General features: G+C 36.1%; 1 protein-coding gene across 2 annotated transcripts; it reads right to left on the bottom strand.

Annotated features, from left to right (window-relative positions):
• On the bottom strand, positions 1-11,588 carry FAM118A (family with sequence similarity 118 member A). Of its 2 annotated transcripts, XR_014619276.1 has the most exons (7): positions 11,414-11,588; positions 8,503-8,558; positions 6,918-7,170; positions 5,370-5,591; positions 4,682-4,810; positions 3,631-3,916; positions 1-119 (listed from the first exon to the last, which is right to left on the bottom strand). XR_014619276.1 is itself a non-coding variant. In XM_084304534.1 (6 exons), exons 2-6 carry the CDS (start codon positions 8,547-8,549, stop codon positions 3,686-3,688), a joined length of 882 nt encoding a protein of 293 aa, XP_084160660.1. In that variant the 5' UTR covers positions 8,550-8,558; positions 11,414-11,588; the 3' UTR covers positions 3,409-3,685. The 2 variants fall into 2 exon arrangements, 1 of the variants encoding a protein (XP_084160660.1); XM_084304534.1 differs by lacking the exon at positions 1-119 and having other exon boundaries at positions 3,409-3,916.
• Between the last annotated feature and the right edge of the window lie 2,797 nt (positions 11,589-14,385).

Below are 14,385 nucleotides of genomic sequence, written 5' to 3'. Positions count from 1 at the left end.
GTGTTTTTCCCCCTCCCATTCAATAGTAGATATACCATTATCTGACTGCTTGATTCTCTTGGGAGAGTCAGTACCATTTTCTCTTAATTTCCTTTTAGCACTGTCCATACATGAAGTTCCTGTGGAAAGAGAGGGGAAAAAAACAGTAAGAAATAGTATTTTAATCATCCTACATACATGTAGTGTGAATGTGCATAAATACATGGTTTTTGTTTTGTTTTGTTTACAAGCACTAAATATTTAAACACAATACTGGTCCACTAAGGTTCTTATACTTGGATTCTAACACCTAGTAAACATCTGCAGCAATTCAGTGACCCCAAGGCTTCTCCCAACACTGAGCTGTGGTACTAAGATATAAAACAGTAACTAGCTAATTATACAGCTGCCTTTTGAAGAAAATGAGTTTTCTGGTTTTGTGTGATAATGCCTGTGGAGTTCACAGGCAAGAAGCTTCTGTAAAAAGTCTGGAGCTGTTATTCAAAAAAGCAGTTTTAGATATAAGCTACTGCTGAAGCAGAAACAGCAAAGGTGAACAGTAAAAATTAATGGAAGGGAAAGGCCCTCAAAGTTAAGACATACATCACCTAAAACTAGTTTTGAATTTTTACTATGCAAAGCTGTGTTAGGAGATGTTTAGTGTGATACGTATTCCAAAATACAAGTATAACAGGTGCTAAAATTACTTGTAAGGAAGGTGGTAACTAAAAGCTCCTTACTAACTCACTAAGTTGAACTGGATTAAGTTGTTCTGGTTTCTTCTCCACTGGTGCCTGGTTGTGCATTCCTGAAAAAAGGGATTTATGACCTCATCTCAAAGAGGGATATGCGTAAAATCAAATTCCAAAATTAATCTATTACACCTGCCCATAAATATCTTGGGCCTTGCATAATTTTTTGGTTGTGGAAGAGTGGGGTTTTTCATCTCCTGCAATGCAGAAGACCCTTAACATACAATAATGAAGTGATACTTCTATACAATTTTGATCCATTGTAATCCTGACACTTGCTGCAGCAGCACAAAGATTTTAGAAATGCTATGTTTTTGCTATGTTTTTAAGTTGAAGTGTTGTTTCAAAGGGATACTTTGCTATTTTATACAAAAAATAAAAAAGTGAATGTATTATTGCTCTGCTTCAGAGGGATCACAGAATTGTAGGGGTTGGAAGAGATCAAGTCCTATCCCGCTGCCAAAGCAGGTTCCTTAGAGCAGGCTGCCCAGGTAGGCATCCAGATGGGCCTTGAATATCTCCAGAGAAGGAGACTCCACAACCTCCCTGGGCAGCCTGTTCCAGTGCTCTGTCACCCTTATGATAAAGTTCTTTCGCATGTTGGTGTGGAACTTCCCTGTGATCCATCTTCACAAAGGATCACAAAGATAATTGTACAACACTTCAAAAATTCACCTTTAGTATTACATACCTTACATGAATGTCATCTTTAAAAAGAGAGAATCTACATTTGGAAATTTAAGCCAAAACTCATCGATGTTAATATCTTAATTTGATCAGCGCTAATATGATATGTTTTTGATATGTTTGCTGGAGTTTGTCATTTTACTGACTGATGACACCCAGCAGTTACCTGCTACTATATGGAAAGAAGAGAAATAATCCGTTAAGTAGACTTTTACAACTAAATCAGAGAACTACACAGTTGTCATTTGATTACATTGTAAGTTACAGACTTATTTTTGTATCTCTGGTAGATAATGAAACTTTGTGAAAAGAAGAACACTGTTTATCCAACAGCGTTGTGCTGTCCACTCAATCAGCATCTAGAGGAGGGTGAGACACAGCAACAGCACAAGTTAGCATCCAGATATTGCACCTTTAAGGTAATGCCCCAAAATACCAAAGTTATATTTCTTTCATATAGCCTGACAAGTTTCTTGTGCTATTTTTAAAAATAGATTTTGCATAAGAACCCCGGTTTAAAATAAAAACACAAAAAAAGGAAGAAATACTTTTATGGGCAGTAAGAAATCACTGAAAGTTCATGAGTAGGGGAAAGAAAAGAGTTCTCTGCAGAATAAGCCCTGAAACAATAACAAAATAATATATTGTCAAGGTCTGTTATAAAGCAAAAGTGAAAATAATGAAACCTGGCAGTTGGGTACCACAGGGAGTAGTTACATCTAAAATCAGTTTTCTTTGGGATCCTTGTAAATAAGTCCGTTGGGGACTTGTAAATAAGAACAACAAGAGTTAGAAGTCAGAGGTCCCTCTTCTTGGAAGTAGTATGCCAATCAGTAATCCCACTGAATGAAAAGGGCAGCATTATGGTCTGATCTTGCAGTCATTTCCAACAATAATCACCCTTTTTATTTCATATTTAGAGTTCAGTTACATATATTTCTCACCCTGTTTTGAGCTCAATGGCTGCTGTGCAATATATTGGATAGTCTGGATTCCGCATACTCTAGATACTTCTCAGACTATGAAAGTATATGCATAACAATCAATATTAGTGTGGCAAAGACCAAACAAACTAGCAGGCTAAGGCTATTTTAGTGTCTGACATTCCACCCCAATGTATTTTTCAGTGTCTACACTGCAGACAGACCTTCCAAAACCTAGATGCTATAATACTTCTCTAGCTTTCATGGTCAGAAAAATCTAAGCCAGTCTAAATGGACTTACAGAAAGCCAGTCTAAATGCACTTACAGAAACCATTACATAGTTTGGGCTTTTACCTGTGATCTTCTTTTGTAGAGAGCAAGGACAAGATACCTGCTATGCACCACTTTGCAATAACTGTAGACAAAGCAGTTTCACTGACATAAATAAGATTTTTGAAATGAGATTCTTCCCAAGGTTATTTTCCCCAGCTGTCTGAATAAGCCATAGTAGAACTGTCCTTGTTTGGGAAATGGTAAAGAAATCTCTCTCCTTTCCTTCAAATTGCTCTTTTTCTACCGTTTTATACTAAAGGCTCTTTATTGTTATGGCTTAGAGATTTTAAGAGATGAGAAACCACAGGATGCAAGGGAAAAGAAAAAAAAAAAAGTGGGTAGAAGGATCTACTTGGTAAAACTTATCTTGTCTATGCATAGCTGTTACCTTCTGCAAAGGTATTGAATTATTTCCCATTCTAGCATAAAATACACTCTACAGAACATCATTTACTGTCAAAAAGTGGAATATTATTCCACAGTTCCTACTTTTCTTTCACAAAAGACTATGCTTACACTCAGGTACTCTAACACAGTCCTAACTGTGTTAAGCTAAATGCTACTGGGTGTACTGTTTACATCCTTTTCTGATTTAGTTTCCCACTTTAAGCGTAATCATGAATTTTGGGTCAGTTTATCCCACCAATTATTACATATTTTTTAATTATCTTTTACTACTATGACACATATAATGTAATACTCAATATACAAGAATAGTCCAGACCAATAAACAAACAAACATGAGAGCGAGTATCTTAACCAAATACTACAAATAGACAAAAAGAACTTACAGAAATAAATGTGGTTACAACTTTGGCATGTGTTTCAGTTCTACAAGTCAATAATAAATGGAGATGTTCCACAGGCCTAGTGCTAGCGACACACACTGTCATCATTTCAGCCTAACTGTTCAGATAACTGTACCTACTCTAAATTTTCTGAATTAATACATTACCTGGACTTCTGTGCTTGCAGATTTGAGTAGTCAGATCTTGTACATACTCTGGGAATTATTTAAAGCAGTCCCCATAAGATACTACTTTTATTCCATGCAGAAGCATATCTGCCTGGAGCTTAAAAAAATGCTCTTCGTTTTCTTTAAGCACCAGCATGTAATGTTCTAAATCCACCTTATTCTTTACAGTATAAAGAAAAAGAGCTTGGAATATATGATCACGTAGAGTCTCTCCACAGCCCAAAAACAAAAAAGACTTTGTTTGATACAAATTTTGGATAACTTCCTGTTCAGAAATATAAAAACAGAAGAGCTACATTTATTTTGACAGCCAAAAGATCAAAGTAAGAGCTTTTAAAATGCATCAGGCATAAAAGGAGAAGCAGAGCATCTATCACTATTGAACTGAATTAAGTATATATTTTAGGATTGCAGCAAACTGACATTTCATAAGTACTGTTTCTACAAAACAATAAATTCTCAAAATCAAAAGTTACCATAGAAAATTATGTACATATAAATATTTCCAGTAAGGACATTTTAAACAGAAAGAATAATGATTATAGAATATTAGACTCCTGATAGGTCAATCAGTAAGTACAGAAAATTAATATTCTTTACCAAATGTTTTATTTCTCCAAACATGTAACACAGCATTAAGGATCCAAGATCTGGACCTAGTTATAGCTTATGCCCCTAAAAAATGAACCCAACCTACCACATGGTAAAATATGGTAAAGAATTATTGCAATGTTGTCTGATATTCTGGGTCTGGTGTTCTTCCTTAAGATAAATTCAAAGAGCTTTAGAACTAGCTTTAGAACTATGACATACAACTGGGGTTTTTAATTGTGACTTGCAAAGAAGCAGTATACAGGGGCATACACTGCCCTAAGAACATAGCTGGCTTTCTGAATAATGTCATTTTTCTGTGTCCCAATTATTTAAGCTAGGGTTTTGTTGGATCATATAGGCTAAGGTAATGTGTATGAAATGACAAAAACAAAATAATTTGGAAACACACGGTAAGTATTTTAAAGATCACACAAACCATGACTTCAGGATCTTGAGTAACATCCTTATATCCCGAAGGATCTAGCACCATTCCACAAGGATCCATATACAAGCCATGAATATGAAGAACTCCATATTTTATATGACCTCTTGCCCACTGAAGAACCTAAAGAAAATTAAACATTACGTCTACTATAGTAAGATATTGCAAAAATATACAACTGTCCTAACATCTAAACCCACTTAAAGCAGAAGTAACTTCTGCATTTTTCCTGCAGCAAGAGTTTAATTTCATCCCTAAGCTTATTTTAAATTACAAAGAGGTGATTACTGATACTGAAGATAGTTGCAGCTTTTCAGTCCAAACAAGCATTCAACCAACAAGCAAATTCCAGCAATGCTGACAGAAAATATATGAAAAGCAAATTAATTATCCGCTAGGTGAAATCTTATTTGTGATTGTTACAATTATTTCATGAAAGTTATCAGTTTTTATTTTTCCAGGGAATGTAGGGAGCGGTTAATAAACGTGCTGCTGAAATGTCATTTGGTGATTTGTTATCAGATTATTCAGAATAAACAAATACTGAAAATAAATGTTAGTGCATCAGCTGTTAACTTAAAAGTATGCTTTAACAATTAAGAAGTTTTAGCCTTAACAGGCTTTACACAGAAAAACAATCTGTCAATGAAGACTCAGAGCTGCCTTCTCTTTTAAGTCATACCTTATCCTTATCTTTCAAGTCCAAAGACTCCATAGGTTTACCCTGTTGATGACCAAATATTTCAAGTAAATTGTCATAATTTGTAGTCAGAACAATTGTGCCTCTCTCCATTAGTCTCAGGATTGCTTGCAGAACAACAGGGTTCTGAATGTGTTGTTCTAAGTTATCAAACACCTCCATTAAGCAATCCTGGAAGAAGTTGGGCTTTGTATCCCCAGTACGCTGAAGAAGGAAAAAAAATAAAATAAAGATGAACACTTCATAAGTAGGACGTGTGACATGAATACCTCTAACAGAAAACCCATATTTACTTAATTCCAAAGCATTTCTTTAAAAGAGAAATAGGTGTAATAACCTAGGAACTCGCACAGCATATAAAGCATAAATGTTAGAATGTACAAAAAAAATCAGAAATAATCACAAATTATTCAGGTGCTCTTGCCTCCACTTTATACCACTTAAAAGTAATACTGTAGTTTGCTCAAGGAAGTTTGTAATGTAGGTACAGTAAAACCAAATTGTTTCGCTACAGTTAAATCCTCACTGTAAAAAAAAAAAAAAAAAAAAAAGGCACAATAAACATGAAGGTCTGCTGTCCTAAAAGCACTGGTGGCTTTTTTTTTTTGCCCTGAGTACCTGCTGGGACAGTCACGACCATACATCAATTCTATAAAATGTACAGACTTCATATTCAATAAACACAGAACAAATGTCTACACCTCAAGCAGTTACTGCCTACCTACATGGAAACCTCATCTTTCTCAATATGCTTTTACTGCTTTGAATATCAGCTAGTGTACTAAAATTATCATTCCCTAGATGTGAAGTTTGTGATATACTACTAGAGGGTGTGGGTTGTTTTGTGGTTTTGTTTGTATTTTTGCTTCCCAATTGTGAAAGAATTTCTTAAACATTAAATTTGCTGCAAAGCCTAACAGACTCCTCCCAAAAGGGAGGTTACTATTATACTTCACCTGTAGAGAAGCTTGTAATCCTCACCACCTGTTGCAGAACATCACATTTACATCACTCTGCTTGTATGTCACTAATTGGCAAAGACTTGGCAAACCTATTAATACACAATCTGAAAACCTCTGGGGCCTAGAATCAAAGGCTGAGAACCCAGGCATGTATGGACTGACTTCAGTGAAGTGTGAGCTACAGCAGTTCAGTTTGTGTGATCTAAAGCTGTCAATGGGGTCTAAGTCTACCTGTATTTTCACGGTCTCGCTACCTTTAGCAAGCAGAGCTGTAAGTTTCTCTTTCAATGGCAGGCAACATTATGGAGAATATTTAATAGTCAAGATTCTTGCTTGCATTAATTATGATGAAAGCTTACTTACACTAAAACACAGGTGTTTTGTTGTTGTTATTTTTGTTTTGTTTTTAAGCCTCTCCACATGTTCAGTTTACTATATGAGTATGAGCAAAATTTCAATTTTAAACAGTAAAATTTGAGTTTTGGCAAACAGGCAAAAATTTTAGTTGGTGACAAAGTAAAAATGTATAATAATTCCAGAAGTCAGCATATGTTATAAAAACACTCACTGGTGACATTTTCCTGATGAGATCATGTGCAACCACAAGCAGGTCTCTATCTTTGATCACTTTTTTACGAAATTCAGCCATGTCTCCTGGATGCAGCACCTTCAACTGTTCTGCTGCTTCAATTACAGCCTCGATGCAGCTTCTCCAGGAGCACAGCGCTGGGATTCCTGGTGCAACAGCAGCACTTACTCCGGTTCCAATTACAAGAAGAAGGTCCCGAGGCTGCTTTGTTATTAGGCTTTTTAAGAATTTTCTCAAAAGAAGCAAACAAAAAACACAGATCATTTTCTGCAGTTTAGCACATTTTCTATTTCTAACTTGTCTGAAGATTTCCTGTCACTCAAGAAGTTTGTATGAGATATTAACACTTGTGCAAAATATTGAACACCCAGAAGGAAGTGAGTCCTCCTTTTCTGTGCAGAAGCATGGCAGCAGTTAACAATCTTCCCCAAAGCTAAAATGGACTTCTCCCCCCACGTTAACATGCATAATAAAAGCCGTAAGATGACAGCAACTTTAAATCACTAATACTTTTGAGACCCAAAACAGTTGACTAACAATTTTCAGTTCACTGGGCTAGCCAGACACCATTTCAAACGAAATTTTGAAAAAGCAGTCAGAGGACTGCCCAATCATTTATTTAATGCACAAGACAGAAAGTAATTAGAACTATTAGAAATGGGAAGGTTCTACTATTTCAAACAAAACTTGTTTTTATCTAGCAAAAAAAACAAAAAAAAAAAAGCAGTGTATTTATTCCCACTTATTCTCACGTTAGGACACACAAACATAAGAACAGTCATGCTTGTTCAGACCAAGGGTTTATCTAGCCCCCTGTTCTGATGCTACAGGTTACAGCCAAATGCACCTTTGAGAGTATCCCAGTATTCACTGAACAAGACAGCAGAAGAAACTACCACGAGAGTCTGGCTGTGTTTCAGTAATAATCCTGATGTTTATACAAAATAATTCCATTTAACCCCTTATTCCAAATATGTATTTTAGCACCAAGCCAGTGTAAAAGAACTGATGTTTCCTCACCAATTATTCTTTCCACCATTACTCTGCAAAGAAGTGTAAAGACATTTAAATCACTGTAGACAAACAAAGATTTCAGTAATAAAAAACAACATTCCCTTGACTTTCAAACCTACCTCTACAGTTAATTACTGTTAATCCAGTATCACAGTTCTTCAATACCTCTTATTTCACAATCACCTGAAACTAACTAAAACTGAAACATTTAATTTGAAATGGCCTCAGGCAAAGAAATTAATAATCCTGTTCATAATGGTAATGCTTGTAGCTAAAGCCTACAAAGAAAATGTTGTTGATAACCCCCTTGTCTTCCTGCTACATTGAGCAGGAATTGTTTCTACTCAGCAAGCATATTATTCATGCCCCAAGAACAAATTAAGCAAATAAGAAGCACATGGTTAGAGGAGAAACTAGTTTTTGAAGATCATTTCAAGTTGTCAAGTATGATGTTGTTCTCATACTTGACTTTCAATAATGTATTTCCATTATGTTTTCAGATTTTCATTAATAGTTTTGCAGAATAACTAGTCTCTGCAACACTAGTTACCTGGATTTTTGCTCACTTCTAATTGTTGACCTTTCCAAAGAATCCATCTCTGAGCCCTAAGTAAAAGAAAAAGTAAAATAACTCTTAATGCATCTACCTTAGAACAGCATTAGTCAGCATTTCTGTTTATTTTTATCAAGTATTTAAAATTATTAAAAAAAAAAAATAATAATAATCTCTATATCATGTCCCAGTTAAGCAAGACGAACTGCCACAGTTCCATGTTAGCTCAGCCAGTAGGTATTTTGATGCTAATGGAGACGGAGCTTTTAACACATCTTGAATTTAGATACAGGTGCATTTCAGTTAAAGTTTATCATAACCACAAAAATGTTAATTCATTTCAAGTAAAAGAATGCTTTTCTTAAAAATAAGTAAATGCACACACAGATTCTTGATCATAGAAGACCTAACTGCTAAAAAAAAAAAAAGCAATGATTGAATAATCAAGACTTAATTTGTAATTATTATTAATTACCCTACCACACCAAAATATAAAGAAGATTTTCCACCCCCTCAGAAGGATTTTTAAATAGAAACTTCTTTCTGTATCTTCTATACTATCACTTGAACTAGCATCCAGTCAAGATCCTTGTCCCAGAATTGTCAGATAACTGTTCCAAATTATTTATTATTTTTTTTTCAGTTTAACTTCTACAAAACTTAGGCATCATTTCTGTTTGCAAACAACCATGTAAGTTTCTGAAAATCTAAACAAACAGCAATTCATTCATTACAGTTTCAGCAGATTATGGAATGCAGAGCAGAAAAGTGCACTTTTTAGACAATATAAGCCAAAGAAAGAACAAAATATAAAAAGCATTATACTTTCAAAATTATAGACACAAATCTTATACCAAAAATCAAACTACTACAGGATCCCTCTGTAATGGTATTTGTGCATGCGGTCTCCTACTTTCCTACTAAAGAAATGAAAAATGTTCTTGAGAGCGAAAATTCTTTTCCCAAAACCAAGCTGATAGACAAAATATTAGGTTCAACATTTCATTAAAAAAAAAATAAAAAAAACACCTACAAAGCCAGTTTTCCACAGGAACCTGAAAGATCTCATCAGGTACTTCTAGAACAGCAGCTACACATTCAGATTTTAGAGTTCTGCATGTTCTGAACAACTCAGTGCAGCCTAAAACAAGTACTACATTTTTATTACCGTAAATTAAATTACACAATCAAAACACTAACATTATAGACACAACAAATAAAAAAATAATAAAAAAAAAAAAAGAAAACATACTTTTCAGATGAGAAGTTCAGCATTTATAGTTTTAATTAGTCTCCCTCTAGTAAAGGCTATTAGTAACTCCTATTTCTATGGTACATTTTGTTTAACACATGCCATATACATAAGCAAAGTCACAAATATTAAGCAGGCAACTACAATTCACACTGCAAACCCCTGTAAGTTTTCATCTTGTATGCATTATTCACGCTAACTGACCCAGAAGAAACAACCCTGCACAAGGATCTCAGCAATGGGTTCTCTGTAAGTCAGACATTAAATGAAATTCCTAATTCTACCTTCTAGTTCATTGAAGCTCTATGATATGTTTCAAAGGCAGAACCAGTTTGAGCTCTTTATTGAAAAATGCATAGTTAAAATGAAGAGAAACTCTGCTACCAACTGTAAACCTAGAATTAAGACACTCTGGAGTTATTCTAGGCTTTTACTGTTATCATCAACATTGCAATTGTGTCTCATACTCTGAAGTCCATAAGACCACAGAAACATTTGCTCAGGGCTTCACGTTATAAACACAACACATCAGATAGAGGAAAAAAAAAAAAAAAAAAAGAAAAACAGTAACCTAAATAATCAGGAATCTGATCTAATTCGTTTCACAAGTTAACAGCATTTAGGCAGATAACCCTGCATCTCTCCCCACCATGACGTTCATATTGGGCAGATCCTTATTTGTCTCTGTGGCTTCCAACACACGATTAGCAAGCTACTGTAAAACTACTCCTCCTCTCAAGAAGCTCATTCATCGGGGTAAGGTCCAAGATGTCATCTTTCTATAACAATCTTTAAGTATAGAAAACTTTCTTTTAGTCTGTCTCTCTCCAACAATCTTCTCAAGCCAATTTCAATCTAAAGCATAGGAATAATGTTGACAAGAGACTTTGGCTACAGTATCAAAACTTAAAAATCACCAAGTTTAATTATATTAATTCTTAGGTTTGTTTTTATAAGGACATACTTTCGTTTGGCTTTGAAACCCACCTTAGTTTGTGGCCGCCAAGACTGCAGACCCTAAATCCCCAGAAAAGCACCCTACCAGACCCTGTGCTTCCTACGGCTTGCCAACTCCAAAGCTCACCTGATGAAAGCTAATTTGGAAGCAGGAGGCCTAAGCCTGGAGATCATCTGACACACAGACATCAACGTTTCTGAGGAAAGCATCCAAGGATTCTTTTCAAGTAGAAAAATCTTTTCTTGTGACAGTTATTTTCTCCACACTCCATTTGCAAACAGCATCCTATAAAAGCACTATACTATAAGCTAAAGAACACTACCATGCTTAATACGTAGAATAAGCAATCTCGAGCAAAATACTCAAAGATCTGGAGAACAAAATACCTTTCTCTACAGAAAATGTATGAGTTCCCAATGCAAAAACCCCTCATGAAGGAAATGGGACTCATTTACTTAGAAAAGAAACTGTTTCATTGAAGCATTTGGGAGAAGAAAAAAAAAAAAAAAAAAAAGAAAAAGAAAAAAAAAAGGAGAAAAAAAAAACTTGAACAACTACACGATTAACTTGCCCAAACGAACAAAATGCTATCACCACCTGGTGCTTTAGACCTTAGTAGTGGCTTTTACCCGGCTGAGGCTTCCTGAGGCAGCTCGGGGACGAGCTAGCGGCCGCCCTCCCCCCGCCGTGTTACGAACCGCAGCTGAACGGACGCGGCTCCTCCATCCGCCGGCTCCCGCCGCCGCCGCCGCCCCTCGGCCAGCCCCGCAGGCAGAGGCGGAGCCAAACACGGAGCCGGACGCGGAACGGCGGCTTTAACGGCCTGGCCGTGCCGTGCCGTGCCGGGCCGTTACCCGCCGTTACCGTCTCTCTGCCGCCATTACGGCCGTGGCACCGCCCCGCCCGTCCCCATGCCCCCAGGGCCGGGCTCTGCCGAAGTTTCACCCGCCGGTTGGGAAACAGCCGCCGCGGCAGCGAGGGGCCGGCCCGGCGCGGTCCCTACTAACACTGAAATGTATTAGGGTGATGAGAAAGCAAAACAGAAAAAAAAAAAAAAAAAAAAAAAAAAAAGACACGTCAGAATTACCTTCAGCAGATCTGATCAGGGATAGGCTTGATTCTGTGATGTGCTGGCAGCAGGTGGAATATGTTATCTGCAGGGACAGCAACACTGGGTGTTGTTCAAATACAGCTAGCTTGCCTTAGCTAGGCACATTCAAAAGCCAATAGCTAAAGCTCTCCTCCTCTTCAAATTACTTTTTTTTTTTTTTTTTTTTTAACTTTTAATCTCTCGAAGCCTAAAAACTCAATGTTCCTTCACCATGACTTATTATGGTGTTTGATTAACAATATTTACCTCAGTTCCACCATATTTTCTAGCAGCAGTGCCCAGCTTTATTTGCACTGCTGCATGTTGCACCTAGGGGTACTTTGAGCCCAAATTGTACCCCCAAATTCCAGTTTGAACTGTGTTGAAAACATGTCATTTTCTAACTCTAATTTCTTAACAGGACTTTTCAGGGATACCTGTGAAACCAGTTTAATGGACTTCTGAAGTCTTGAAGTACTTATGAGAAGAAGCTTCCTAAACATAGGGTGTAGATATTTTTTTTCCTATAGTCCTATTGTTTTGGAGTACAGTCAGGATTCAGGGGAGCTGTATGCCTGTGGAGTACAGTCAGGATTCAGGGGAGCTGTATGCCTGTATGATAGTATATGAACATTCTCTTTCATCTGTCAAATATCAGTGTTGTATTGATATTCTGATGTAGATTTAGGAAGAATTTTGGTAAGGATGGCCAGTTTTACAGATGAAACAAACAAACAACAAGAAAACCCACAGTGTTTATACTCCATAGCCTGTGATACTTTTGGCAAGAATATCTGTGTTTACCCCACTGACTTTACTCTTAGTTTGCATAAGAACACTGTGTCCTCATGAAATATTAATGTAATCTTCCCTAGACGTCATTTCTCACTTAGTCATATTTTATTGTTACTATATTGCACTGTCCATAGAAAGTCTTAACAAACATTTGGAGAAGCACGTTCGTAGTGATAAGAAAGATAGAATATAGGATCAGAGAGAACAGAAAGGGAGAAGAAAGAATACAGTCTAACCCATAGTCCAACCTGAAAATTTAAGATTGAGTGAGTTAAAGGAGCCCTACAACGCTTCTAGCTATTTTGCCTCTCACCATTCACTATTGCCAGTCAGAAAGGAATTTTAACATGATGGTATTTAGATGAAATATTGAAAGTCAATGATCTTGTGTTTAAGAAAAAAACAAACAAACAGGTGATATTCTGCCCAGAGACCCCAGTGTGAAACCCAGCATCATTGTGCTTGGAATGCTATTTGACACTGCCTTGCAATAAAGTAGGAATGTATTACTAAATAATTTGCTGAATATCTTTGAATATTTTGCTAGCTGTGGATAGGAGTCATATTGCCAAATATTTTCCAGAGCTTGAGACTCAAGGTCAGACCACCTGTTGATTTACAATACTTAATATTCTTCTTTGTTTCACATTAATGGAAAAAGTAATATGAGAGGAAATATTTGTGAAGAAAAGCTCTTAAAAGTTTTTCCATTTTTTAGTCTGTGCGAATTAATCTCAAAAATGTTATTACCTTTTCCTGTAAGTCTTGCCCCTTTTATATTCTTAGACTACAATAACTATTATTTAAAAACAGCAGCAGTAATCACAACAATAATAAATTATATAAGCTCTAGATTTCACTTGCAAGTGGTTGCAAAAGTCACTAAGGACAAAGAATATCAATACTTTCCAATTAAATACAGTCCACATATATCCAGATAAAATAAAATAAAAAGGAGCTTTTGTATAGTTTTCCAAACCTACAAGGAGACAACAATGTATTATTTTTTCATTACATTTTTCATTACATTTCCTTTCCCTTATGGCAGAGACAAGCAAACACTGTTGCAAGAATACTGGCATAAAGTTGGTAACAAACGTCACAGTTAAAAAAGAATGATAAAGTGTGTTGAAACTTAAACTCTCAAATTGGAAGGATTTTCTTCCAGGAAGCAACAAAGAAAGGTGAGTGGTGTCACTGTAACTGAGAAACTCAGTGACAGGTAGAATATGTTTTAAATTAAATAGCTACAGAAGCTTACCACTTGATTCAACCTAAGATCTATCTCTCCTATTACAGTAAATTCATATGTTTATCCAAATGTACCAAACAATATTTTCATTCAATTGCTTATTTTGGGCTTTCTTGCTGCTTTTGGAAATACTGCTTAAATTGATGTAATCAGGATAAGCAATGCAGCTGGTTGTTTTTGGCTAGAAGAGGCAATGGGTCTGGTTATTCAGCTGTGTTTGTATGCAATGAGATGTAATGTTGATTTACTTTTGACATCTTGCTGTTTAATAAGTTATGATAAAATAAATCCTTGCTTATATTACGCCAGATTCTTCTGATTTAAAAGAAAACAAGTAAAACTCTCAATTAAAATTTATTGAGCTTGCTGAGAAGTATCTTTAAGACACCGACCAACTCGTTTCTTAAGTTTATTCATAACAGGAAGCCCATATGCCCCTGTTGATTGAGATAAAATTCCTTCAACATGCACAATGGAGTGGCTAGTTACTCCCTGATAGTTGATTAGTCTTTTCTAACTCAGAGCTGGCTGGA

Source organism: Netta rufina (assembly GCF_964035555.1).
Source record: "Netta rufina genome assembly, chromosome: 1".
Lineage (NCBI taxonomy): Eukaryota > Metazoa > Chordata > Aves > Anseriformes > Anatidae > Netta > Netta rufina.
Note: the sequence above shows the minus strand (reverse complement) of the source record. Positions and strands in the feature narration are given on the sequence as shown.